The sequence below is a fragment of the Prunus avium genome, chromosome 4 (assembly GCF_965620075.1).
Source record: "Prunus avium chromosome 4, drPruAviu1.hap1.1, whole genome shotgun sequence".
NCBI classification, from domain to species: Eukaryota; Viridiplantae; Streptophyta; class Magnoliopsida; order Rosales; family Rosaceae; genus Prunus; species Prunus avium.
This window is the reverse complement of record NC_142287.1, coordinates 37,982,381-38,009,948: the sequence shown is the minus strand read 5'-3', so window position 1 is coordinate 38,009,948 and position 27,568 is coordinate 37,982,381. Positions and strand designations below refer to the sequence as shown.

The window sequence follows — 27,568 nt, the reverse complement described above, 5'->3', positions numbered from 1 at the left end:
TGTTGACCAAGAAAATACTAAATAATGAATTTATGATCGCAAGTTAACAATTGGCCACATCACATTAAACTACAATGTGGTACTGCTATTGAAACAAAAACAAAAAGAATAATCCCACTTTGAGCTATTCTAAAAGAATGATCACCATTCACCACCACCAACACCAAGTAGGGCTGCTTTTTGCCAGAAATGGCAAGACCACAAAAACTAGACCTGCCACTTCCATATGTACTACCAAGGTTGAGGAATTAAACCTTCATAATATGATGACCACGTTATTGCATAATCTCTGCACCTGTTATTCACAACCACCACGCAACTACCAAATACCCATCCTAAACTAGTCCACATTTTTATCTCAAAGCCACAAAGCACTGTTTCATCTACTCCAGGACCACGGTACCCGGAAGAGCATCTAGATACACGCTTACACCTTCAAATCCATCATACCAATGTTATTGCACCACCCCTGCAAGTCAATGTTTAAACACACATTTGGATGGTCTCCAAGCTGACATAATGCAGTCAAGCTCAATTCTGCTAGACTTGGCCATAGAAAGATGAAATATCAGGAAAATTGTGCTTTTTCTACAGCACTCTTCATGTCAAATGCCTACAATCCCAGAAATGCACCAAATCCACCCACTATCTTGTGAATTCCTTCTCAACTACACTGAAGGTGTCTTTCAGGCGATCTTGCAGATTCTTTAGTACATTTTTTGTAATTCTTTTCTGATGCCGAGTGCCTTTGAGCCACTCAACCCCAAAGTATACTTTTACCTGGCATCCCTTTGAGTTTGAGGGCAAATCCTCAATTTGGTATCGAATGTGAAGCTGCAAACGATGCAGGGAAAAAAGGTGAGTCAGGGGGACATTTACAAATACTATTATTTAAGCAGAGTTCTACATAAGTTCCATGTCATTCATACATTGAAATAGTCACCAAGCGGAACCGCATGGAGGGTCGAGACCTCTTGAACAAGCCAACCATTTCTTTCAGAAAGGCGGGACTTTTGCTGAGTACTAGTCACCTCTCCTCTATACTGGGAAACACGTTTATCAAATCTGTAATATATCTGCCTCACACACACATCACCCTTCTCTGATTCCCATGGGGTGTAAGAATAGTTAAGACAACCAGCTTTCTCCATAACTCTACGGTCCAATTCACCTCCACCAAATAGCTCAACGAAGAAATTTGTCTAAAATTGTGAACAAGACAAATTTGATGGTCAGTGAAGACATATGTTAACACAATGCAGACACTAAAATAATCAGAACTGAAATCTGTATAGTCATGAGTGCCACACACACAGCACATAATCTAGAAGGAAGCTTTAATTTAACTATTCTGATTCCATGAGGCACAGCATCCGCAGAAGGGGAAAAGCAAGGGTTTTGCTCTAACCCTAAAGCAGGTGAGATGCAGATATATTCTTAGTTGCACTAAGGGGGAGAGAGGGAGAGGGAGAGAGAGAGAGAGAACTCACAGGAACTGAATGAGCAGAAGAATAAACCTCAGACATGCTGACATCATCAAGGCCTAAGAAAGACCCACTCTCTTCATTTTGGATCTTGACTTCAGATTCTTCTTCAACTATTTGCACCTTCTGCTCAGGACTCAAAGATCTAGCCTTCCAAAGAGCCATGATTGTCCTATTCAGAAATATCAGATGTTTGAGTCAACATGAGATATGATATCATGTTCATTCTTTTACTTTCGTAGAACATTGTTTTCATTATCAACTCTTATCCTATGCAAGCATCAATTGCTCAGAAAATGGTATAAGGTCGGTTGAGATGGGATACTCATGCACAACAGATAACAATATTAAACAATTAAAGAAGGCAAGGGCAGACCAAACATATGCTGAAAGATATCTAGTTTAATTAAAAAAGAAGACAAAGGCAGACCAAACATATGCCAATCAGATGATATTAAACAATTAAAGACAAAAAGCTCACAAAAAATAATAAAAAAGTTTCAATTTTGTAGAAGTGAATGCCAGAGTATTCTAGGATGCCCTTCAAGTACCTGTGCGCTACATTGAAAGACACAAAGGACTGGAAATGGAACTTCAGCCTGCCTTCCCCATCTTGTGTCTTTGCACCATGCCTTGCATCCATACCTCTACCCGGCCGCAGAGTCATGACTACAATTGGACTTCCCATAGATGACAGAGTAGGAGGAACAACTTGAATCTCTTCTATATCCTCCCAGAGGAAAAAAAACTTTGTCTTGTGACCAAATAAATTTGCATGGAATCCAATTATTCTCGCAGAAAGAAATAGGCGGCCCTGCAAGGGAAGAACTGTAAGTGAAATTTAACTAATGATGCATATAACAGTTCATGAGGAGCAAAAGAAAAGGTTACTTTCTCTAGGTATGGATCAAAAAAATAGAAAGTCTAGTGTTAGGAAAATTTCAACAGATGTGTAACCATATTAACGGCACCTGCAGGGGCATTTTTCGTTTCAAGTGACAGGTAAAGTCGTTGATGAGAAATTCCTCTGGTGGAAGCCCAAACAGTTTTTGAAAGGCTGAATTTGTTTGAGGAGACCGCACGGTTATCTACAATAGGTTAATTAAAAATCATGAGAAGGAATATATGAAAGGAATGTAGAACACTACTAAAAAGGGAATATAAGAAAAAGAACACTGGTAATATGAATTTCAGAAGTATGGAACTGCTGTACCTTCTTGCCCACCTCCTTCTCCATCTTTGTTAAAAAGTGATTTGCAACGTTGCCACCTCTTGTGTTATTTAAGAAAATTCTCAGATGGAGTTTTGACTGGCATGCCTGAGCTAACTTTCCTCGAAGAGGAACCCACAGATCAGCTAAATCTGATATATTAGTTTTTACAAAATTGATTTCAGCATGGCCCAGAGAGATAGCTTCATCAAAAGGTCCATCAAAATCATAGATTTCCACATCCAGCACAGAAGGAGGTTCATCCATTGCATCAAACTCAAATATTTCTGCGAGCAACAAGAAATCAATACCTAGATTTAGTTTATAAATGTTGCATAATCTAAAAATATATTCTAAATTTTAGATTGACATTTATAATCAATTATATACTGAAAAATGTCTTCAGAAGAAGTATAAATTCAAAATCAAACATAGTTGATTAAGAATAAAATGAAAATCACCATTCCATGTGGGATCGCATTTCTGGAACTTGATTGAGCTGGTTCTAGTTTTCCCATTGCAAGTAAACACCACATACGGATCAGAGAACCCACTTGAATCAACAGCTGCTATGTTACTTCCTTCGATCAAGGCAACAGTTAGTAGCCAACCATCTCCTTGGGCTTTGACTCCATGATCACTGCCTATTATTAGACACACAAAGAAGATAAAGGATAAATCACATTTGAAACAAAAGAAAAAAGAAGATAAACATAGAACAGCTTAGAAACAGTTCGGGACATGCAAAGTTTGTGTCCCCCAAATAGAGGAGAAAAATAAATGATGAGCAAGCAAAAGCAGTAAAAAAAACAATGCAGTTCTCTATTTAAAAAGTGGAATTTATGGGAGTAGATAAAAGACCAGGCATGTATAGTGATACTGATAGTAATTGTTAATCTATCTAAATCATTCCCGTACAATGAATGAATGAATTGTGTAATAAATAAGGATCAGACTCTCAGCTAGAGAAAGTTAATATGATTAACAGGATAAGAGTCTGTTGTCGTTAATAAGAATGAGCAACCACTAAGATTGATGTACCTTTTTGTGCTCTGGCCTGCATGAAGCGTGAGATCAACCCCAGCACCCTTTCTCCTTGAAGAACCAAGACACCACAGACAATGAATTCACCAATTGAATCTGGCAAGTCAAGCCCAACAAACTCCAGCCCTTGAATAGTGCTGGGTGTGGCAAGCCAAATATGTACAAGCATATACAACCCAATAAATACTGTGGAGACCACAGTGAAATTGCCAAAATATTGTACTGCCAGCTTCCAATCAGACTGGGGTTCAGCTTGCAGTGATGCCAAAACCTGGTCCTTATTGGACCCAAGATCCTTTGAATCAACTGGCTTAAAATTCTGGGACAATAAAGTAGCAAACTGGTCAAAACTATCCTTTAAACCTTGTCGGGCTCCATTTTCTATCATTCCTTTCATCATGGTGCTCTGCAGAAAATTCATCCGCCAAGATATTACCAAACGTGAAGATTGTTCTCCTGATGGCAGCTCAGGCCCAGGTGTAATGCAGTAGAGCAATTCTGTCCTAAAAGTGCGCCCATACGGAACATCGGGAGTGCTTACACTTGCTAAAACTGCAAAAACCTTCCCGTCAGCTTTGAGATACACTTGGTCCTCAGTTGCTTTGCAAGCCTTTATCAACTTAGTTGCTGCCTTAACATATGTAACTACTCGTTTTACGCTCTCGCTGCTGTTATCTAATTTCCACGGTCCTACTTCCAATTCTGTAGTTCCATGCACTTCTGCGAGTGATTTTGGAAAACCTGAATCTGGTGAAAATAGGAAAGTGTTTATGTCTTGGGGTGGAGTGACATACAATTGATCTAGAAGCACTCCTCCTGGTAAGTTGCTTGGAGTTTCACTCACTTGATCTCGTGACTGCATTGTTCTCATTAGTTCTTCAAATGTAGCGGAAGAGGACTGATCCTCAGAACTGCTCTCATAAACCTCGGACTTAGCAGTTTCAGCAAGCTCGGTCAAGTCAACTCTGCTAGAGGAAGCTGAAACTGTATCAGGATTTTTATTGAACATCTGAGCTATTCGACCAGCAAAGGTCTTCTGCGTACAAAGCTTCTCTTCCTTAAAGGTTGCGGTTTCTTCTTGTCTCACTCTCACAGGAGAAGCTGATTCAGATGGACCACTGAAAGACCTTGAAGGTGATTCAAATCCTATGTCACCACCCTCCGAAGCTGAGTCCGCAAATGAATTGTTTAGAGAAAAATGTATCGTCAAAAGAATCTCTCCTGTGAGGGAAAAATGTATATATATTATGACAAGTAACTACAATTCACAAATAGGCACTGCCAGAAAGCAATTTGCAATTTTAACTCAAATAGCCGAAGAACATCTCAATTTGGGACAAGAATCCCAAGTTTTGTTCTAAAAAAAGAGGCATGAGATGCAACTTCAATTCAAAAATAAGCCAATGAAGCTGATTGCAACAGTTTGAACTGGGTATATTGACAGAAAGTGATGCAATGCAAATCCTTACTAACAAATATCAACAACACACAGCAGAAATGAATAATAATAGATAGCACAAGACAAGAAGGAATGAAGGAATGAGGAAGGTTTAACATTTATGTCATCTATGGGATAAGAAAGAAGGCAAGTGGGTAGGTAGCGTACCACAATCTTTGTTCTTGGACTTTTTACTCTTGGGTTGGAGAGGGTACCAAGCAGTTTCAAGGGACTTATTGTGGGCATCGAAGACTTGGGAAACAGGGAGCTTGACACACCCAACAAAGTCATCGTTAAAGTACTTGTCTTCATCCAAAACAGAGATGAGTAGCTCCTCATTGAGGTCCTCAACCTTCAGGGCAAACTCTTCTCCCCAATATGGGTTTAAGGTCTTCTTCACCACTTTGGTCCTGAACTTCTGCTTTCCCAGCTGCACCTTCACATACGGATCACTTAACCCGTTTAGATCCATTGCTGGCAGATCTCGAGCCCCCATTACTTGAACCACCAGCTTCATTTTTTATCTTTCACTCAGATAAAAGATAAATATTCTTCCAATCCTTTGTCTGTATGTATGTATGTATGATCACAATTTACAACATAAGGATAAAATTAAACAAATGAACAAAACAAAAGCGAAGCCAATAAGATAAAATTGATAAAATTGATCAAATAAATGGGTGGGATTATGAAATGTACGAATAGAATGAAACGAATGACATCATGAAAAGGGAAACTTTAGGAGAAAAATCTCCAACTTGTCACGCACTGGCAATGCGACGAAAATCGCCTGATCGTTGGAGCTTCTGAATACCCGAAATTGATAATGCTAATAACAATTTGAATTCTTTATTTCTCTGAATTAAACGGAAATTTGAAAACACACAAACAGAATGAACGAGAGAGGAAGAAGAGATCGACACAACAGGAGCCCAACGGCCAAACCCTTTAAAATTAGAAAGAAAGATAATTTCAGAAGAAGAAGGGAAATTTATCATCAATCCAATCCAAAATGGAAAGTCTGTTTTTTGTTTTTGGGGGGGGGTCAAATGGATGATCAAAATGGAAAGCTGGGCGAGTCAGGAAGGGGGATGTTTGAAGTTTAAAGCTCGGAGACTTTTGGCTTCCTTTGTTTTATTTTAGTAGCCTTATTATTTTTGTTCTTTTTTCTCTCTGGTTCAATTTCCTACTGCGCGTAGGATGTTTGACTTTTTGACTTTCTCAATTAAAATACATTTTCATTTTCTATTTTTAAGATTTTGCAAGTAATAGATTGCGTATTAATAATACTAATAATTAGTTGAGTGTCTTTGTTTTGCTACATCATTCAGTTGATTGCAATTTGCAGCTGCTTTGTTTAAAAAGAATGATTAGAGTATGGGGAATTTCCCATGAGAGTCTTTTGTCACGTTTCTTTTGTATGTTAAGTTGGGTTGGGCCTGCCTACCTCTCATTACCCAGTCCCGCCCCGTCCCGTGAGGTATTATTACAAATTACAATTTTCAATTCTCAATTTACAACTTACAACCAGGAAGGAATTACTAAATAACTTATAGTTAATTTAAAGAGGTACCAAAACCAAATGAAAAATAAATGACATTGACTTATTTATTTATTTATTTATTGATGTGTCGAAATAAAGGGTAAACTGCCGAATATCCCCCAGAACTATCACGCTTGTCAAAATCTCCACCCTGAACTTTTTTCTGCCAATTTAGCCCTCATATTAAATTTTATCGCGCAATTTACCCCCTACCGTTAGTTTTCGGCAATTTCCATCCAAATCTCGGTAAAAAAAAGTACCATATAAGGCATATGCTTCATTGTTGAATAAAAAATTAATTTTTTTCTCTGCTTCTTCAAAAAGCTCAAATGGGGGAGAAATTAATCGGGGGGAGGGGGGAGAGGGGATTCTGGTTTCTGCAGGTGGGGGGTGGGAGGAGGGGGGAGGGGTTTGTGAGTGGTGGTTGGGAAATGGGGGGAGAAGAAATCGATGAGGGTGGGGGGTGGTAGTTCTGGGTTCTACGGGGTTTGGGGGATTGGACAAAAGGGGAGGTCTGTGGAGGAATGAGGCAGAAAGAAATCAGAGGGAGGGGGATTCTGGTTTCTACAAGTGGGGGATAGGAGGGGGGATGGGTTTGTGGGTGGTGGTTGGGAAATGGGGGGAGAAGAAATCAATGGGGGTAGGGGGGCTGATTATGGGTTTTGCGGGGTGGAGGGGTGGGGGTTGCAGGTTGGGGGGAATGTGGGAGAAGAAATCAGGGGGGAGGGGAAGGGGGGAAGGGGGTTCCGGTTTCTGCAGGTGAGGGGTGGGAGGAGGGGGTAGTGGTCTGTAGGTGGTGGTTGGGAAATGGGGGAGAAGAAATTGGTAGAAGGTTTTCTTTACATTTTCCTTATTTTTCTTAATATTATATCTTGTAAAATGTCAAATTTACCCTTATATTTGACGGGTATTTGGATGGAATTATGAAAAAGCTAATTGCAGGGGCGAAATTGGAGAATAAATTTAATACAAAGGCTAAGTTGGTTGATAAATTAATTCATGATGGTAATTTTGACAGTTGAAATAGTTCAAGGGGCATGCGGCAATTTACCCATAAATAAAAGAATAGGCAAGGTACTTTAGTCGACAGCCACAGCTCCTTTGAAGGGATCCATTCATTCACGGTTAACCCGCGTCAATTGCTCAACCCCACCAGCTGGTTTATTTATGTATATTAATACGATTGGAAATGAAACTTTAGTGCTATTTTAATGTCAAGTCAATGTATGATGTAGGCCTAAGGTTAAGGCCAACTGGACTGGACTCGAGAGTCCGGAGTGAGTCGGGACTCGGGAGTTGGGGCAGGACCTGCTTGCTTCTTCTAGTTTACTCAAATTAATCCCAAAAAAACTCTTTGCCCGCCCTCTCCCGTTGAAGGCAAAGATTCAGACAGACTGAGCCTGAGGTTAGGTTACCCTCTTACCCCTCCAGCCCCACCATTCACTCTATTATTATTAGTAACTAATTAACGAGTATATATTTCCAATCTCAATCTCACTTGGCTCTCTCTCTCTCTCTCTCTCTCTCAGGCTCATTGTTTACTTTACACTCTTCTTCTGATTCAGTAAAGTCAACTACGCATTTGGATGAGTTTTTGGATTGTCAACAGCAGCACAGCACAGCACAGGCCAAGCCAAGTTCAACTTTTTAAATGACATCGTCAAAACTGCCTGCCTGCCTGCCACTCCCATTCATTTAAATATTCATTCAGTCGCTCAATATTGCATAATACTTATCTTCTTTTTTTTGCTGCAATTTGCAAACGACTTGGAAAACAACCACACCATCGTCAGCATTCCATTTCTATGTATACATACCATCATCAGCATTATATTACAATTGGTTTCGCATCTTATGTTGGATCGAGGATCAATCTCAGCTGGTAATCAGCTTCAGGTTTGACAATCACTACATGTCTCATAACTTTACTTCTGCGATTATATAATGTGTATATACATACATATATATATATATATATATAGAGAGAGAGAGAGAGAGAGAGAGAGAGAGAGCTCATTGCATCAGTCTGAATTAGAATGTTATGAACTTTGATTGATTAATGATGTTTATTCAACACTGAACTAAGCAAGCAAAACCTTAGGCAACTGCCATTGTTTATTAAACTAGGATACAGACACAAATACAACACAATTGGAATTTCTTTCTTTCTCATTTTTTTTTTCCAGAAAAATTGAAGCAGAAATCAGCAACGACAACCCGGAAAATTCACATCTTCCAACCTAGCTCTGTCCTTCCCAAAGCCACATATTCCTATTTCTGCCTCTTGTATATCTTGCCCAAGAAGGACTTCAACACTGCTTGCACCGCTTTGCTAGGGTGACCTTCAATACCACTCGTCAGCTTCTCATAGCTTTTGCTCTCATAATCCGCAAATACACCCTATCAGAATCACAAAGTTAGTTGGGTTAAAAGCACACCTTGTCAGCACCTACCAATACCAGAAATCTTATACTCTATGCTACATATATTACTCTAGGACTAATTTCATACGATTGACTTCCAACCTCAATATCAAGTTCTTTGTAGAGGGCTTTTACTGTTGCCACATTTGCTGGGTCTGCTTTCCCATAGTTCTCCTGTGCAAACACACACGGATCATAAGTGACAACACTTCATTTTGATTAGGAAACAACAGACAATAATTTTTTAAATTTTTTAAAAAGGCACTCTTACATATAGTATTTTCTTTTGTTCCTCATTGCTAAGTTCCAATGCTTTCACAACCAACCAAGAGCACTTGAAATCTTCAATGTCTGTTCCTATCTGATAGCACAAAGAAAGTACTTGACTAAGAATTCCCATCAAACAAGCAATAGAAGAAATATTCAACTATTTAAGGCTGAATATACATCTCCCCGAATCTCACCTTACCAATTGTTTCAGGATTGCCATAGCAATCCAAATAATCATCCTATTAGAAGAAGAAGAAGAAAAAAAGAGGTTATTGAAAATAACTGAGGAGTTCCACTGTGTGGAGGGGGGATGATTCACGCAAAAGAATAATTACAGGTATTTTGTACATTCAACAAAAAATTACCTGTACTTGAAAGTAGATCCCCATCTCAATAAGAAGGTTTTTTACATCAATATGGTTTTCCAGTTCCTCACCTGACATAAGCAATGCACATGCAACCTGAGTAGAAAACAGTCAGACAAATCCTTCACGTAAAACACAAGAAAATAAGATAAGACGCCATAGAATGTTTATATCTTATGGTATGAATACTATTTTAGGAATCAAAATGTTTTGTGTACTTCTCAAATTAGACTTCTTATTAGGACCAAAGAAAGTTTATATACTGGGAACAAGGATGTATTATGTTACACCAAATCTCACAGACTAGGTACAGAATCTAGGATAAGGAATGCCGCTTATGAACTAGAACTAAACGGACGAAGATGCTGATTCACAAAAAATGGTTTCACAAACACTGGAATTGAAAAAGACACTAACAATTCAAGTAGTAATGCTTTAAGTGCTGAAAGAATAAGTACTCACTGAAAGATAAAACGAGTAATAGGCAGTCTTGTACTGAACAATACGCCGGTGACTGCAAGAGATCCAAACCATTTATACATTAACAAACACATAAAAGGTTGAATAGCATGATACTATAGCATGATAGAAATAGAAAACATAGTCAATTAACGTTTTAGGAAATAACTAAAAGGAAAACCATACAGTCACATTGCTAGATTTATCTCCAGTTACCATGCATGCCATGCTCATAGCCTATTAAAAGGTCTCTAAAGGTTCCAATGGTCCTAAGCCCAAGCAGTGAGAATATTGGCCACAGGTGTTCAGAAAAAATAATGAAATATGCAGTCAGCTGCAGAGATTTAACTCTGCTGGCGAGCATACCATGCCAAAAGTTCAGAGCCTGTTGCAAGGAATTAAATAAGTGGTCATGAACCCAAGCTGTTTAGACCTTTATAACCCATAGATCACAGAATGCGTAAGCATATTGTACAGACGGCCAAATGTGCCATCATTAGTGAAGGCTTATGAATACACAATACAAAAGCAGGTAATGGATCAATCCTTGTCATGAGATTATCTTCAACCCTCAACGTGCATTTGTGAATTTCATGCAAGCTCTTGTAATTCTTTTCTGCAGCATAGTGCATTAAGTTCTTAATGGGAATAGCACATGGGTTGGTTACTTATTTTAAAAACTTAACATGTCTACAAACATTTTGCTATTGCAATAATCTTTGTACAATATTTCACTCACATTGACAAAGAGTATTTGGATAGATCTTTTTCTCCTTCAATAGTAGTGATCAAATCTATCATCTGACCTGAAGCAGTTTGGAATTCCACCTATGGAAACATGACATAAGTTAGCCTTTAGCTTTCTATTAAAGTGAAAACTGATCAGGCCAACACTCTGCAAGTCCACTACCTCATTGAACAAATCAAGAAGATCCACATAGTATGGCTTTTCCCTGAAGTGTTTTCGGAGGATCCTTGGAATATGGTTTCTGAGTACAACTCCATCATTTACTGCAATCATACCAACCTACACAATACAGTTTCACAAGTTAGTGGCTTTACTAACACCAAATTAAACAAAGAAACCTATATATGTTCACCCTTCCCGCAAACCTTGGGCAATCTAAACCAGCAAGGTTGACCACGCCGTGTGTGAGAGCCATCCATGATGTCATCAAGAACCAGAAAAAATGCTTGAAGCTGCAAGTAGTATCACCATCAAATTGTAAGTTTCTTTTGCAATGAACGAGAGAAAAGCTAAAGCAACTAGAACAGTAATATCTAAAAAAGAATTCACATGCTCAAATGATAATGGAAGTGGTTTATCATACCCATTCAATGCACCAACCAAGAGCACTGGCCAGGAAGATTTCGTCTTCAGTTAATTCCCTTCCTTCTTGCAACAGCTGATAGCTATCAATAACAGACAATCCCCGGTTCAACTTCCCTGCGAGATAGAATAAGAGTCAGAAGTGCTTGAATAAGAGCTAACCTGATAAACTGAATTTAATGCACAAGAAATTTTGGTTAAAAAGTTCACGTGACTTTTGAACCCTCACCTCCAGGAACATTGTAGTCCATCATCTGTAACAGAAAAAAGTAAATTGGGAAGTCAGGAACCAAAGATAAGGTGCATATATTAATGAAATAATGCTTACGCAGCACACACATTCAATGCAGAGGAACCCATCTGTATGCCAAAAGTTACTATACCAAATTATTAGCAACCAACCAAAGATGTAAAAATGAAAATTACTTTTGGGAACTAGTCATAATGTAGGAGGGCATCAACATGTGATTAGAGAAAGTCCTAGAGTCCTCCTAGGTGGTTTCTAGGAGATGCAATTAAGAAGTAGAAGGGACTAAAGGACTGTATAACTAATGTATGGAACCTCAAATGTCTAGGCATTCTCTGGGATAGCAGAATTATTCACATCCAAATGCAAGTGGGCTTCGATTTCTGTATTTGATATTGTCCCTGGGATTTTCTTTTCCTATGCTGGCTAATACTAATGATGTGAGCAAAACAAATGTAATATGCTGACAACCCAGTTTCCACCACAGATTGTGAAATTATTTTATGTAGCATTTTCTCGAAATTGAAATCAATATGATCTGTCTTATATATGTATTTGATGCAACCCCACTATTCCCTGTACTTGTATATTGCTTCTGAGTGAGGTCCTCTCTCGTTTTCATGAACAAAGGAAGCAATTCATCATTATCGAGCTCGAATTGAAAATAAACAACAATCATGGCATTGAAGCTAAAAGTAAAAAATGAAGATGGTACCCGCTCGACCCATTGACGAGAGTCGTTGGTGAATTCAAAAGCAGGGTCTTCCAAGAGCTCCGATTTAAGAACAGAGTAGACCTGGAGAAACTTTGACTTCAGATCCGCCATGCCAGACTCAGAGAGAAAGACAGAGATGCGCTTGATGTTTGTAATGTATAATAAGACTACAGACTACAGAGGGAGAAAAATGAGTCAGTGACTTTCAGCTTTTAAACTGGATCTTCTTGCACAATTGGATCCGCATTCTACCAAAATTGCACTTGTTGCCATTCTTGGATTTCTCACTGCACAAGTCAGAATATTGGGGCTTTTTATTTTTACGCGGCATTTTACGATTTTAGAATCCACCGATATATAGTCAAAAACAATAAACAAGAGAAAAAATAAATATTAATAAAATTATTTGCGAAATGTGCAGGTGTTTGGGTCCCAGCACCCATGTTCGCGGATTATGGCATTATTATGCCTAGGCTAGGCTCCATGCAGAATTTTGGGGCTTTTTCCCGAATTTAATGGATGCATCGGTTATAAAGTTGTGCGTGTTAGCCACTGAACGTTTCATTAAAAAAGAGGAAAAAATACAATTGAAGTAAGTTAAAATAAGTCATTATCTCCGCTGTATAATCTTATGATATTCTAATAAAGTATATCTTCCAATAAAAAAAAGTAAGTTAAAATAAATGAATGGTAAGTTCATAATATAAAACTAGTCTCTTCGCATGCGCTTCCGCGCCTGCGAGAGGTTTTTTATTTTTATTTTTATATAATAAAAAAATTAAAATTTATTTTATAATTAAAAAAAATAATGGGTTGTTGTGTTCCATAAAAATAGGCCATTATATGATTTTTCTTTTAATTTTAATTTTTTTAAATATAAAAAATGTGAATTTACCATATTATCCTCATTTAATTAATAATTTCAATTTTTAATGTTTGCATTAACCAAGGGCATTTTCTGATATTTTGAATGTTTCACCATTCTCTGTCTTTTGCTTTATATATATAGATGATAGATAATACACTTTGTCGCCCTTATAATATAATGGTCAAATGAAAATGGACAAAATAAAAATCAAACCAATTTGGTATTTTTGCTACTATGATTACCTTAGCAATGTAATTATCTAATTTATGACACATTTTCGTAATTAATTACTGGGAGGAATTGGCTGCGCATATTTTTGGACTGCTCTCGCTTCCAAACTTCATTACTATTACTATTAGTTGAATTCCTTGCATCCCCTCACAAAGTATTTTGGATATCTCAATTTTATAAAACAACCCAATCTAAATGTTTGCCTCATTACATAGGTTCATGTTCCACAATACAAATGTATATGATATCCATCATATAACGCACAAGCTACATGATTTTGTTTTTTTAAGGTCACGTAAATTTGTTGAAATTTATTTATTTGCATTTTGATTGGATATAACACATGGTTTTATATTTTGTTATTGTAGTTTTCAATTAGAAGCAACATGTTTCAATTTATATCAAAATTTATCCCAATTCTCTTAAGTTTTGACCACATGCCCCTCACGCAGAGGGATATTTTGGTCCACTCGAGCTAAATTCCTCCCCATTCACCCAAATTGTAACATGGAGATGCAAATTTTTTTCAAACTCTTAATCTCGCCTAAAGTGAATGGGAAGAGTTCAAGTTTATATTTTACTGTTAAATGCTCAAGTTAATTAAAAGAAATAACCCTCCACGTGAGGGCATGTGGTCAAAACTTAATGGAATTTGGAGGATTTTGATAGAAATTGAAATGTGTGATTGAATTGCTCTAAATTGAAACTAAAATAATAAAATTGACAAAATTGATTTTCAGAAGAAGAAGAAGAAGAAAGGGTAAAAAGAGCAAACCATTAGTTCACCAAAAAAAAAAAAAAAGAGCAAACCATTAGGACTAAAAAGTAAACTTGTGACGCATGCATGAGTATTGGTAATAAAATATATTGCCGGTTTACTCGTCTATGATCCTATCCTACCAACCACGAGAGGAGTAAGGGCATAATGGTAGTAAGCAGAAAGGGTGAGGTCATGAGATAGGATAAAGGCCAAAGTCCAATTCCCATTACTTGGAACTTGGAAGTGATCGACAAGACGACAGCCAGCACCCCATTCATTGGTGACTTGCTGAATTGGGAGCATTCTTGCTCACTATTTTAACTATAGGTGTACTCTTACCACCATCCTCAATGCTTGACATGTGTCCATAGGTGTAATCATGATTTCATAAATACAAAGCAAAAGTTAACTATGGTTATGTCTATAGACACGTGTCAAGCATTGAGGATGGTGATGAAGGTACACCTATGATTAAAATGGTGAGCAAAAATGCATTCTGCTGAATTAGGTTAGGTAGAGAGATTCGCCTATCTATCGTTATCGCATGAGAGAGAGAGAGAGATGAGATTCCTTTCTTTGTTTTGTTTTGGTGCTGCTGTAGCTGTTGCCTCTACTTTCTTTGATTACTTATATTACACCCACCTAGGCAGGCAGGCAGTATTTACACGACCCAGCCCAGGGGTGTTTTGTTGACGCAACTGAATAATAAATGAATATGCCCCCAGACTAGTGCATGTGCAACCACCCCCATACACATACTCATTGATACGTACGTATATTGCTCAACTCTACCTTGGCTTGGCCGTTAAAATCGATTTCTTAAATGCTCACTACATTTTCTTGTTTAGTTTGCCTCGTGTATTTTCAACTCATTATTTTCATAAGCAAAATCTTAGTATTTTACATTAACGTAATACGAACTAAATGAGAAGGCATCTAGTATTTCTCAAATCGAACACCAGCTATCCGAGAGGGTTGATGGTGGTGGGAATACGGTAATGCGAGTGCAATAGACAAGTAGGTGTAGGAGTATATCTCAGAAACCAAGCCACTGCCAGCCATCAACATTGAAAAATACCCCATTCAAATTTAATGGGGGGCGCCTATCGACGACTTCAATTAACTATAGCCGCCGAATTAGAACAACAATGTGTCAATGACCCTCATCTGACTCTCACGCATTAAATTATTTATTAATATTTGCATTTGTTTTTCTTGACCTGATCTTTTCACCTACTTCTTTTGCATTTCTGTATAATAATAATAATAAATAACTTTTGATTTAATAATAATAAATAACATTGACTAAAGCAAAGCAAATTTTTGTTTTCAGTGGAGATGTACCTGTTTTCTTTTGTGATGATCACCACATCATAATACCATACACCACCGATGAAATTTGATATTTCTTTTCATGCGGCATATGTTGTTCATAGGTCTCCTTCCTACATCCTCCGGCTGGATTATTGGTCAACAAATGTACTCCGATTAAAGTGAAGTTGACTTTCAATTTCAAGTACCCTTTTTGTTTCCATGGCCGTCAACAAATGTACTCCGATTTAAAAAATCTCAGTTGATTGCTGATGGGCTGTGCTTTACAACTTCTTCGATGGCAAAGACAGACAAAGACATGCGAGGCTTGGGCCACCAGACCCAGAAATAATCTTTTGTTTGTTTGTTGGATTGTATTGTATGGACTAACGTAACGCTCACGGAATGGGATAATGGAAGTGTGCCTGCCACGTGCAAAGTGCATTGCGAGTGCGGCCCGGGAGGGGGAAGGGACTCGGGACTCGGGACTCGGGAGGGAGGCCAGTAAATGTAAAAGTGAAAAACCCTCTCTGTTTTTGGAGGCGTCAGTCAGTGTCACTGTATCTGAGAGAGAGAGAGAGAGAGAGAGAGAATCTGCGTGAAGCATTTGGTGAGAGCCGTTGTTTGATGTTTGAACCCTAACTAACAAGTGAAGTAAGAAGCCTTGGCATTTGGTGAGAGTATTTGAACCTTTGACGATGAACTCCTCCCCAGCCCAGCTGCTGTCTGCCCAGAACGTGAACCAGCTCCTCGATTCTGTCCAAGCTTTTCTCTTCGACTGCGACGGTCTTTTTCTACTTTTCTTTCTTCTATTCTATTAAAGCATTATTTAATTTTGTTAAAATTTTTATTCGAGCATTTGATATTATGATATTAGCAATGAATGAGCAGGTGTGATTTGGAAGGGCGATAAGCTGATCGATGGTGTCCCTGAGACACTGCACACGCTTCGATCAAAGGCACTCTCTCTTTCTTCCATTTCCGCATTCTGATTGATTTTTATAATTTACAACCAATTCTTAATCATACTAAGTAAATTAATAATTGGCTGATAAATTAGGGGAAGAAGCTGGTGTTCGTTACCAACAATTCCACAAAATCAAGAAGCCAATACGCCAACAAGTTCCTTTCTCTCGGCATTTCGGTTACTGAGGTCATTTTTCTCCTTTTTGTTTCTTTCTCGCATTCTCTCTCTCTCTCTCTCTCAGCCTCAGACTCTCTCACTCTTCAAAATTGATTGATTGATTGTAGGATGAGATATTCTCTTCATCCTTTGCCGCAGCTATGTACTTGCAACTCATTAACTTCCCCCAACACAAGAAGGTTTGCTGCTGCTTCTTCTTCTTTGTCTTTGACTGTCTTTCTGTGTTACATTGCTTGCTTTCTTTGTAGGTTTATGTAATAGGGGAACAAGGTATTTTAGAAGAGCTGCAGCTTGCTGGTTTTACAGCTCTTGGTGGCCCTGTAAGCTCATCTCCTTTTCTTTCTTTTTGCTTTTGTTTTCTTCAATTATTCTTTTGGATTAGAAGGGCAAATTGGACTAATTATATCATAGAGCATTTTGACACCTATGGTGCATTTGGACCCCCAATATTTTTGTCTACAACAAAAGATATTTGTCGAACCATGTTCATTTTGTTTCGGTATATAAGCTTCAGATTTCTTTCAGTGTTGAACCTTAACTATGGTTCACGATTCAAGTTGGCATTAAACTTGTAACATTTCTAAATGATGCTCTCATATTCATATGGTAAGACACAACATTGAGAAATTGATTTACCTTCTCTCATGGAAATCTTACCTTAGAAGACACTGATGAAACGTTACATTGCAGGAAGATGGTAAAAAAACGGCACAACTGAAATCAAATTGCCTTTTTGAACATGATAAGAGTGTAATGTAACCTCTTGCCCATAATTGTTTTGACTTGTGTTGTGACTCTTATTTCTGCATGGGCTAAATATGTTGCGATTCCTGTTCCCAGGTTGGAGCAGTTGTGGTTGGACTAGACCAGTATATTAACTATTACAAGCTTCAGTAAGAATGTTAAAACTCCTGCTCCCTTCTCTGCAATTTCCAGTCAATGACCCCTTGCAGTTATGATAATATATATCTTGAAAATTTTAAATATAATCTTGCTATTATATTCAGTTTTGTGCAAATGAACTGCAAAGATGACGAGTAACAACACATTTGTTAGAAAGTAAAAATTTAGATTAGAAAATGGTTGACGTTCAGCATCTTTACTATTTGGTTGCTAGGTGAAAAGCAAATGCAAGACTTATTTTGTGTTCACTACTTGACTTTAGATATCTTACCCTTCACATGGCAGATATGGAACCCTTTGCATACGTGAAAATCCGGGATGCCTTTTCATTGCAACCAATCGGGATGCAGTTGGACACATGACTGATTTACAAGAATGGCCCGGTTCTTTCTTATTTCCATCCCATTCTCGAGAAATTTCAAGATAACATGAAATATAAGCTTTAAAGCTTTGCTTTATAGTAGTTCCCCTTTTGGGTTTCAGGTGCTGGGTGTATGGTAGCTGCTATCTGTGGATCCACCCAGAAGGAGCCTATTGTAGTTGGAAAGCCCTCTAATTTCCTGATGGAATTTTTACTAAAGAAGTAAGGAATAATATCATAACACTGTTTACCTTCATGTATACTTTTTGTATATTAAAAAAAAAAAAAATCCTAAAGAATAAATAATTATATGAAATTTCAAGTGATTTAGATCCATACAATGCAAAAGCCAAAAGAAGATTAAAGGGTCTAGACCTTGAATGTCAGATACTCGCATTTGTTGTGGCTTTGTGCAGTTCAGAGAATCAGATTCAGAGGGTACGTATCTGACTGATTGTAATGTTTGTTTTGCAGATTCGATATTAGTTGCTCCAAAATGTGTATGGTGGGTGATAGATTAGATACTGATATATTGTTTGGCCAGAATGCTGGCTGCAGAACTCTCCTCGTTCTTTCAGGTATGTGCAAGTTCCTAGTCATATTATATATCGCACCGGTGAAGCAATTTTTTGGTATTAACACTGTGGCAGTAATTGATTGGCTTCCTTTATATTCTCTAATTATGCTCGTACCGATCATTACAAATTATTACAACAGGTGTGACGACTGAATCCGTTCTTCAGGACCCTTCAAATAAGACTCAACCAGAGTACTATACAAGCAAGGTTTCCGACATGCTTGACTTGCTGCGGCCGTAGCTTACTTGATCTGACCCCTCCCTTGTGTTTGGATTGGACATTGTTTTCCTTCCAGTGTATTAATGAATTAATTGATTAATGATGTGCGAATAACATCCTGAGTGAATGCTATTCCCAGGCGGCGCCTTGCCAAGTTGATATAACTTGGGTGACGGATTACATACTGATATATTGTTTGGCGAAAGTTAATATAACTTTGAACTTATAAGTTATTTTATTTACCAAAATAAAATAAATAAAAAGAGAGAGAGAGAGAGAAAAGGTTGCATTGCATGTGTTGATTGCTGCAGGTGGATCGATGCAACTGCTCGGCTGGTTAATATTAATTATAGGGTGATGGATTTTGTGGTATAAATGATTAATTGTGGATGGAATTGCAGTTGGTGCTGCATTATATATGGATATTAATTTTATCTCTAGCCAGCCTGCCTAATATTATAACTCACTAGTTTTTGTAGCAATGATGAATGACCACATAATTAAGCTTGCACAGTACATGTTTGTGACAACCACCATGACCATGACACATGAATATATCTCATCAAATTAATATATATATATATATATATATATATATATATATATATGTGTATGCATATGTGTGTGTATTTGACAGAGGGAGGGAGGGAGAGACTTAAATCATATCCCTTTTGGAAAGATGGAGATGGAGATGGCGATGGAGATGGTGTTAAATTCTCTCAAACTTGAAATTCATGCATTATTTTAGTTTTGATATGTATAGCCTCCAACTAACTGGCCCCTTTTGTTTAAACTACTTTACTTGATAAGAATTTTTGTGTGGCCAAATAGAGAGTTGGGACCAAATACAGTTGTGAAAATCATCTGTTGTTCTGTTAGCAACAGCAACTAGCAACTAGCAACTAGCAAGGAAAAGGGATACAAGTGTAATTAAAGGGGCCTCCTCTCTCTCCCTCTCTCTCTCTCTCTACCATTTTCATGACTTGCAAATTGCAATGCATACTTAACTTCCTAGCTATTATTATAAGGAGTTTGTGTTTGGTCAACAACATCCATATGGAATACTGTATACATACATACGTACGGGGTTTGAGTTGAGTTTGAGTGATCCAACTGCGATGCCTTGTCCCATCATAAATTTGGGCCCTTGTTTGTTGGCTTGCTTTGCTTTGCAACGACATACGTATTCATGAAGGTAATTACCAGAGCTAACATGGCTTTGAGGAAAAAAGGTCCAACTCCAAGTTGACAACCTTAAATGACCAAACCTCACCAGACCTGAAGCCCTTCAATCCTTCAATGCATAATGCATTGGATTCCAATCTGTTAATCAAAAGGAATTAATGGACATATCATATGTCTTAGATTAGATGATTTTTTTTTTTTTTGGGTTAAGGGAGATTAGATGATTTAGTCATGCATATTGGCATATTCCCATATCTGACCAACCATTGTCCCATTTGTTGTGTTGTGAACTTGTGATTATAAAGGATAGCAGGTACCAAACCAGAGCGACCTAGAGACGAGGTGTTTGGTCTCTTCATCTTGCAAATGGGATCTCACTGGTTCAATATTTATAACTCAGTAAATAAGGCTTAAAGTAGCCTTAAACTAACAAAAAATAAACATGGCTCAAACAAAGTAAGATGCAGTGTTTTTTTTAAAATCCAAAAGTACAAATAGAAAACAGAAAAACAAAACACCCCACTGATGGGGGCTTTCAAGTTCAACCAGTTGAGTTGGCAATACTAAATGATTATATGAGACGAGGGAAAAAGAAACAGAGAGAGAGAGAGAGAGAGAGAGAGAGAGAGAGAGAGAGAGAGAGAGGAGGGAAGCTGGCCGCATAGGCATGACAGACAGGTGCGAAAGACCTGACTCCTGTGAGTCCTCAGAGCAGTTTGGTGATTCGGACCCCTTTAGTTTTGGGACAAAAAACCAATGAAATTATTGAATCCTAAAAAAAAAAACCAAAAACCAAAAACAAAACAAAGAAGCTTTCTTTAACTTTGCGTCTTTGACCTCTCTCTCTCTCTCTCTATGCGCCTAATAGTCCACCATAAGCGGAGGTCCAGTCCGTTTCATTACTCTCTCAGGCTCCCTTTTGCGCCCTCTCTTTCTCTCTCGACAAGCAGCAGCAGCAGCAACAAGCAATTAACAAGCTATGAGCAGCGCTCTTTCTACAGTACATCCTCTCCTTTTTCACTGCAAAAGCAAAGCCCCTCCTCAAGCCTGATCCTTCAAAAATAAGGTACTCCTTTTTCCCTTCTCTCACTTTTCCTTTTAGGTATTCGCGTCTCTGTTCATGGGCTTGCGCTTCTTTGCCTTCTAGACGTGTCTTTCGCATCTGGGTCTCTCTGTGCTTTTGGATCTGTCTTGGATTTTGACTGAAAGCTACGGTTTTTGTGATTATAGATCTGGGTTCTATGTAATTGTCTCTTGATCAAGTTCATTTAGTTACTTATGCTAATTTCATCCATTTAAGACGGTTGGTACTTTTTTTTTATCAAATATAAACTGCATTTTCTATTTGGCTCAATTTACTTGACTGGTTTTTTCCTTCTTTTGTGGTCCTTCAATCCCTTATACTTGTTCTCAATCTTTTTCAATTTCCCTAATTGTATTTTCCTGTTTCCTCATTCGGTTTAGGTCTATAGGCTACTTATCAAATAAAATAGAAAAACAAAAGGACCTTTATACCTTGAGCTCTGAAATTTTGCATTTTGACTCAACTTTAGCAGATGTCTAGACTGTGTTTGCTAATAAGCTATCTGTGTTTTAGCTTCCTGGTAATTCTCAGAGTGCATATATATATTTTTATGTAGCAGCTGCTGCTCTTTGATCTTATTGTGTGATCTACTTTGTGAGGCCATTTGAAGGGAACTGGTTGTCTAATGGTTCCATCTTCCTAAGATTTTGTTACTTGATTTAAGGAACTGTTTTTGTTTTTAATTGACTTATATATATATATATATATATATATGTACATAAATATTATTACATCTGAATGTTTTAAAATGCATATAGATTGATAATTGCTGCTGGAAGAGTTGAGAAGGCACTATGTTTGGCTGCTAATGGAAGATACAATGTTGCCCATAATGGGGGAGAGCAATGAAATTTTTCAATCTGCTTGATAACCCATTCTTCCTCTGAAATCTGATGGCCTCAAAATCTGGTGCTAGAGCTTCCTCAAGACTGCAACAGAAAACAGCTGGTGTTCAGACGGTAGAAACTAATGATCTCAGGCAATTTCCCCCACAGGGAGTGAAGCCAACCAGACCCGAGCTCGCTACTCCTGAGCAATTACCAAAATCTATACAAAACTTAACAAAGCAGGTTGCAGTAGAAGCTTCTGATAATAAACGGTCAGCAAATTCCAATGAAAAAGGATCTGCTGATTCCTTGATTAATAAATTGAATTCGATTTCATTATCACCCAACCTTGAGAAAGCATCCAAGGAAGTAGATTCTGCTGTAAATGAGACCAGAGGTTCACTGGAAAGTTCTGTTGATCAAGAAAAGAAGACATCAGAGTATGGAAGTGTGAAGGACAGTTCAGTTTCGGCCAAAGTGAGCGATGGAGCCAGCAGTCTTGCCAAGACTAGTGGAAGTGCCAAGATTAGTGATCGAGTTGATTTTGTAGAGAGTGGCAAGAGCAGTATGTGCAGAGGAAGCACAAGCAGTGATGTGAGTGATGAGAGCACTTGTAGCAGCTTTAGTAGTAGCATCAGCAAGCCTCACAAAGCAAATGACTTGAGATGGGAAGCTATCCAAGCTGTCCGAACAAGAGATGGGGTTCTGGGTCTGGGTCATTTCAGACTACTAAAGAGGTTAGGCTGCGGGGATATTGGGAGTGTCTACCTATCAGAGCTAAGTGGAACTAAATGTTATTTTGCAATGAAAGTTATGGACAAAGGGTCTCTAGCAAGTCGTAAAAAGCTTCTTCGTGCTCAGACAGAAAGAGAGATACTGCAATCTTTGGATCATCCCTTCCTTCCAACATTATACACCCACTTTGAAACAGATAAGTTTTCATGTTTGGTGATGGAATTCTGTCCTGGAGGAGACTTGCACACTCTCAGGCAGAGGCAGCAAGGGAAGCATTTTTCTGAGCAGGCAGTAAAGTATGTTCAGTAAAGTTGCACATATTATCTGGCTGTCTTCATTTTACTTGACCTGAATGATCTGTTTCATCTTCATATCGTCTCTGATTATTAAAAAAAAACTGAATTTAACTGAGGAGAACTTAGGGCAAAAGAAAGAAAGAAGAATTTGTTTAACTAGAGCTGTGAAAAGGGAAGCTTTTCTATATATGTCACAGGTTCTTCAATTCTATCCTAAATTCCCTATGTTCAACTAGAAAGAAAGGTTTCCTTTTATCTTCTTGAAATAATTCATGTTTTAAAACTCATTTATCTAGGTGGACTCTCAAGCATATGGTGCTTGGGGAAACATATGGGTTACTTTGTCAGTTCAATAAGCTTGGTACATAAGTTCTGAAAATTGTATGGCCTGATTGAGCAGGCATGCTGTAGAGTTCTTGCTTGAATGTGTATGGTTTGTCTTTTAAAATGACAATTGAACATAATGTCCTAGATATTAGGATTGCGGCAGGCTTATGTAGATCACATAGTCTGTGCAACGATTCAATCCTAAGTGAGGGAGTGGTTTTTCCTTTTAGTCATAGGTGGTTAACCAAACATTGTATTCTGAATCTGCTATAAGTTATTTAGCACTTAGAAAATACTCTTGGTAATCATCCGAAAGCATTAAATGAAGCAAGACTATATTGATATTGAGCTATTGATGTGCCCTTTGCCATTTGCTTTTCCTTCTTAAAAAGCTATTATTTATGCATTCTTGTGGAACTGTTATTTGCATTAATTTTCCCTAACGTTCATATTCAGAAAAGTCCAAATATTGGAAGCCATGATTAACTGATGAAATCAGAACCATAGGTGCATATTATAAAAAAACAATGTGGATATTACTACATTGTTTAAGTCCTCAAAGTTTGACAATGGTTAGTGTTCTAGTAAGTAAGATGTTAGGTGTATAATTCTGAACATCAGCCTGCAACTATCATATGATCCTGCAGTGTTGGGTTTCAATGACAATATGTTTGACGTAATCATTCAAAATGTTGATATTTATGTTGATTTAAATTTCTTCAAATAATATGAGCAATGATCCTGGTGTGCATAGCACTTGATGGTAACAAGTTAATTTTTGTTTGAGCTTGCAGATTCTATGTGGCCGAGGTACTGCTGGCTCTGGAATACCTCCACATGCTTGGGATTGTCTACCGTGACCTTAAGCCGGAAAATGTCCTGGTGAGGGAAGATGGTCATATAATGCTCTCCGACTTTGACCTTTCCCTCCGTTGTGCTGTTAGTCCAACTCTTGTCAAAACATCATCCATGGAGTTTGAACCCTTGCGGAAGAACCCTGTTTATTGTGTCCAGCCAGCTTGCATTGAGCCGCCTTCTTGTATCCAGCCATCCTGTGTAGCTCCTACAACATGCTTCTCACCACGTTTGTTTTCTAGCAAGTCCAAGAAGGACAGGAAACCTAAAAATGAAATTGGAAACCAAGTCAGACCATTACCTGAGCTCATTGCAGAGCCAACTGATGCCCGGTCTATGTCATTTGTTGGGACCCATGAGTATTTGGCACCTGAGATCATTAAGGGCGAAGGTCATGGAAGTGCTGTTGATTGGTGGACTTTTGGAATCTTTTTATATGAGCTGTTGTTTGGTAAAACTCCTTTTAAGGGTTCTGGGAATCGTGCAACATTGTTCAATGTTGTTGGTCAGCCTCTCCGGTTTCCAGAATCACCAGTCGTCAGTTTTGCAGCAAGAGATCTCATAAGGGGATTGCTTGTAAAGGAACCACAGCACAGATTGGCATACAAACGAGGGGCAACTGAGATAAAGCAACATCCCTTCTTTGAAGGTGTAAATTGGGCATTGATACGGTGTGCTACCCCACCCGAGATCCCAAAGCCTGTTGAGATTGAGCGGATACCTGCCCCAACAACATCATCAAGTGAGAAGGAGAAGGCTCCTACTCCCACAGCGGCTCCTGATCAAAAGGGTTCTGATAATTATCTGGAGTTTGATTTCTTTTAGCCCTAGTTTATTGATCGTAAATGGTTTCTATTGGATGGAAAGAACTTTTTCGGACAATTCAGGGACTGTTAGTAGTGAGGTTAAGTTGTTTTCTTGATAGATGACGAGAAATGGTATGTTTGTTGTTGTTGTTGTTGTTGTTGTTACCTGTTGACAGTTTCAAAATTTTTATTGCATAATCTTTACATGAATTCTCCGTCAAATCAAGGCATGAATTAGATCCCATTTTTAGGACTTTGTGCACGGCATCGGATGTTTGAGGGTCGTGGTCAATGGAGAGCCCCTTTCTTCTTGCAATGCAAATGCTTGCGCAACAGATATTATACACTGTTCTAGGTCTGTCACCGAATTAGTGTACGGTTGTGAAAAAGAAAAAACCAGCATAGCTTAGAAATTAGGATCAATTTCTTGTTGTTTTCTTTTTTCTATGGAATGTGCAAATGAACTTGGAAAGAGGATTTGCAGCCGCTAATATTAAAAGGCAAAATTCTTTTAATACAATGCGGGCATCGGATGTTTGAAATTCAGAAAGAAAGTTAACTTGGATTGGAATACAATGCATCCAAAATTCTTTTTATTTTTCTTTTGAAAGAAAACAAAAAGAGCTTGAAAAATGCGGTGAGCGTGGATCGAACACGCGACCTTCAGATCTTCAGTCTGACGCTCTCCCAACTGAGCTATCCCCGCTGCTGTTGTTAATAGTAGCAGTAATGAAGTATATAACCCTTGCTCCTTGCTCCTTGCTCCTTGCTCCTTGCTTAGGAGGAGGAAGAAGAGAACTTGGGTTTAAAGCAGATGCATGAAAAGGCTTCATTATTATTCCTGTGTTGTTGGTGTTGCATAGACTTGGTCGTAGTGGGATCATCGTTGAGACGTGGGGAAAGGGAGTGAATCGCCTGGTCCATCATGACTTGGTTCCCTTGGCAGATGATCTTGATCTCACAGCCATCCGGTGCAGCTTGAAGTATCTGATCAGCTATCCCGCTTCCTTTCCCAGACATCAATTTCCTATTCCAGAAGATGATCGAGTTCATTGACGAATCACGAATCACAAGAGAGCAAGTAAATAAATGAAGTAATGAATTTGGTGCATGGCTGGCCATGGGTGCACCTGCATGCATATATATATATATATATTATTAATTACCTTAGATTGGATTTGGTAGTTCCAAGTACTAGCGTTGTTATGTTGAGAATAGGGATAAGGTCTAGAATAGCCCGTGCGATCATATCACTTTCAATCAGCATAGTGTCAACCTTAACATTTGCAGCGGAGCATTTGTCAAGGAACTTGTGAAGGAGCTCTCTCCTCTTGCCTGTTTCTTGGGCCATGTAAGTTTCTACCTGTTGTGAACTCACTTGACTCTTTGGAAGCTTTCCCACTAATAAATATATTCAATTCCAACACAACACAGATCATACAGACAGACACAAATGCATATGAATCTGATATATCATATACGTACGTACTTGATATATACTTACATGGACTTGGAATGTAGTGGATCTCCGGGAAAACATGAATGAGATAGACGGTGGTGGATGAGGGGTCAGCAGCGTGCTTTAATGTCCAGGTCAGCGCCTCCATGCTTGACTCGCTTTTACCCACTCCCACATAAACGCTGTTGCTGCTTCTATGATCATGATGATGATCTATATAATCTTCCTTGATGGATGGCATGGGCAGGTATCGTTTGTTCCCAAAAAGCTCTTTGATCTCCCTTGGGATATCATCGGCCTGGCTTGATCTTCTGGATGATGATCTGCTGTTTGAACTTGAACTTGAACTTGAACTTGAACTTGAACCAACCTCCTCCTCATCATCCTCCTCCTCGATCTCGCATGATGATATGTTGCAGCTGCTGCTACGGTAGTAATACTCATCATCATCCTTACTACTAATCCTCTTAATTTGATCATCATCTTCCTCCATTTTCACTTTTCACCAACTGCTGCTCTTGTGTTTTTTGGCTTGCTACCTGCGCTCTACTATATCTCTTTAATAATTTGTGGTACTAAATCTCTTTATTAATTTGTGGTGCTGCTGCTGTTGCTGCACAACCACTGTACATATATATATATATATATATATGTTTGAATTTTGATATACTGACAGATGCTTTGGTTTGACCGCTTCACTTTGCATAAGAAACGCGCATGTACAGGGTATATTCGTATAATTCAGAGGGAAACGCGGCCGCTTATATCATATATTAACAAGGCTCGCTATTAAAAAAAGCACAACCAAAGCAATCTAGTGTATACATACATACAGAAACAGCACCTCATTATTAATATTGAAAGGATATTATGATTACAATCAATTCAAACTTGGCATTGACAAGTCAAGTCTCTCATTACAAATTACAATTTGTACATTTACATTGAATTTTAGGCGACAGTGACATGAATGACAAACTTTGATTTTCTTGTTCCATCTCAAGACGAACGTAATGCTACTAATATCTCGAGCGTAACTTCTACGAAGCTTCCTTCCTCAACAACAACAAACAAGAAGAAGAAAATGGTAC

At 38.2% G+C, this 27,568-nt stretch overlaps 5 protein-coding genes and 1 non-coding gene across 8 annotated transcripts; 2 read left to right on the top strand and 4 right to left on the bottom strand.

The window, feature by feature from the left end:
- Nucleotides 1-2: 2 nt before the first annotated feature.
- Nucleotides 3-6,313, bottom strand: LOC110768615 (C2 calcium/lipid-binding and GRAM domain containing protein). 3 transcript variants are annotated; one of them, XM_021972417.2, is made up of 10 exons: nt 5,876-6,313; nt 5,345-5,742; nt 3,736-4,959; nt 3,156-3,338; nt 2,698-2,981; nt 2,456-2,572; nt 2,036-2,298; nt 1,491-1,656; nt 930-1,202; nt 3-834 (listed from the first exon to the last, which is right to left on the bottom strand). In XM_021972417.2, the coding sequence occupies exons 2-10, from the start codon at nt 5,691-5,693 to the stop codon at nt 646-648; spliced, it is 3,048 nt and encodes a 1,015-aa protein (XP_021828109.1). In that variant the 5' UTR covers nt 5,694-5,742; nt 5,876-6,313; the 3' UTR covers nt 3-645. The 3 variants fall into 3 exon arrangements, with proteins under 3 accessions (XP_021828109.1, XP_021828110.1, XP_021828108.1); XM_021972418.2 differs by having other exon boundaries at nt 5,946-6,313; XM_021972416.2 differs by having other exon boundaries at nt 5,345-6,313.
- A 2,433-nt stretch (nt 6,314-8,746) lies between these two features.
- On the bottom strand, nt 8,747-12,807 carry FPS1 (farnesyl diphosphate synthase 1). The gene is made up of 12 exons (XM_021972448.2): nt 12,529-12,807; nt 11,796-11,820; nt 11,568-11,683; nt 11,350-11,436; nt 11,147-11,263; nt 10,976-11,064; nt 10,240-10,291; nt 9,778-9,873; nt 9,607-9,651; nt 9,414-9,503; nt 9,245-9,316; nt 8,747-9,119 (listed from the first exon to the last, which is right to left on the bottom strand). Exons 1-12 carry the CDS (start codon nt 12,637-12,639, stop codon nt 8,991-8,993), a joined length of 1,029 nt encoding a protein of 342 aa, XP_021828140.1. The 5' UTR covers nt 12,640-12,807; the 3' UTR covers nt 8,747-8,990.
- A 3,367-nt stretch (nt 12,808-16,174) lies between these two features.
- PGLP2 (2-phosphoglycolate phosphatase 2) lies at nt 16,175-19,076 on the top strand. Its single transcript, XM_021972460.2, has 11 exons — nt 16,175-16,484; nt 16,590-16,657; nt 16,759-16,851; nt 16,950-17,021; nt 17,091-17,162; nt 17,533-17,592; nt 17,683-17,735; nt 18,031-18,128; nt 18,229-18,328; nt 18,581-18,684; nt 18,824-19,076. Exons 1-11 carry the CDS (start codon nt 16,397-16,399, stop codon nt 18,922-18,924), a joined length of 909 nt encoding a protein of 302 aa, XP_021828152.1. The 5' UTR covers nt 16,175-16,396; the 3' UTR covers nt 18,925-19,076.
- A 1,564-nt stretch (nt 19,077-20,640) lies between these two features.
- On the top strand, nt 20,641-25,228 carry D6PKL2 (D6 protein kinase like 2). Its single transcript, XM_021972461.2, has 3 exons — nt 20,641-21,154; nt 21,931-23,030; nt 24,152-25,228. The coding sequence occupies exons 2-3, from the start codon at nt 22,066-22,068 to the stop codon at nt 25,035-25,037; spliced, it is 1,851 nt and encodes a 616-aa protein (XP_021828153.1). The 5' UTR covers nt 20,641-21,154; nt 21,931-22,065; the 3' UTR covers nt 25,038-25,228.
- Nucleotides 25,229-25,483: 255 nt separating this feature from the next.
- On the bottom strand, nt 25,484-27,115 carry LOC110768642 (Adenine nucleotide alpha hydrolases-like superfamily protein). Its single transcript, XM_021972462.2, has 3 exons — nt 26,523-27,115; nt 26,185-26,419; nt 25,484-26,045 (listed from the first exon to the last, which is right to left on the bottom strand). Exons 1-3 carry the CDS (start codon nt 26,968-26,970, stop codon nt 25,796-25,798), a joined length of 933 nt encoding a protein of 310 aa, XP_021828154.1. The 5' UTR covers nt 26,971-27,115; the 3' UTR covers nt 25,484-25,795.
- Nucleotides 25,652-25,724, bottom strand: TRNAF-GAA (transfer RNA phenylalanine (anticodon GAA)). The gene has a single exon. It is a non-coding gene; the product is annotated as a tRNA-Phe (tRNA).
- Nucleotides 27,116-27,568: the final 453 nt, after the last annotated feature.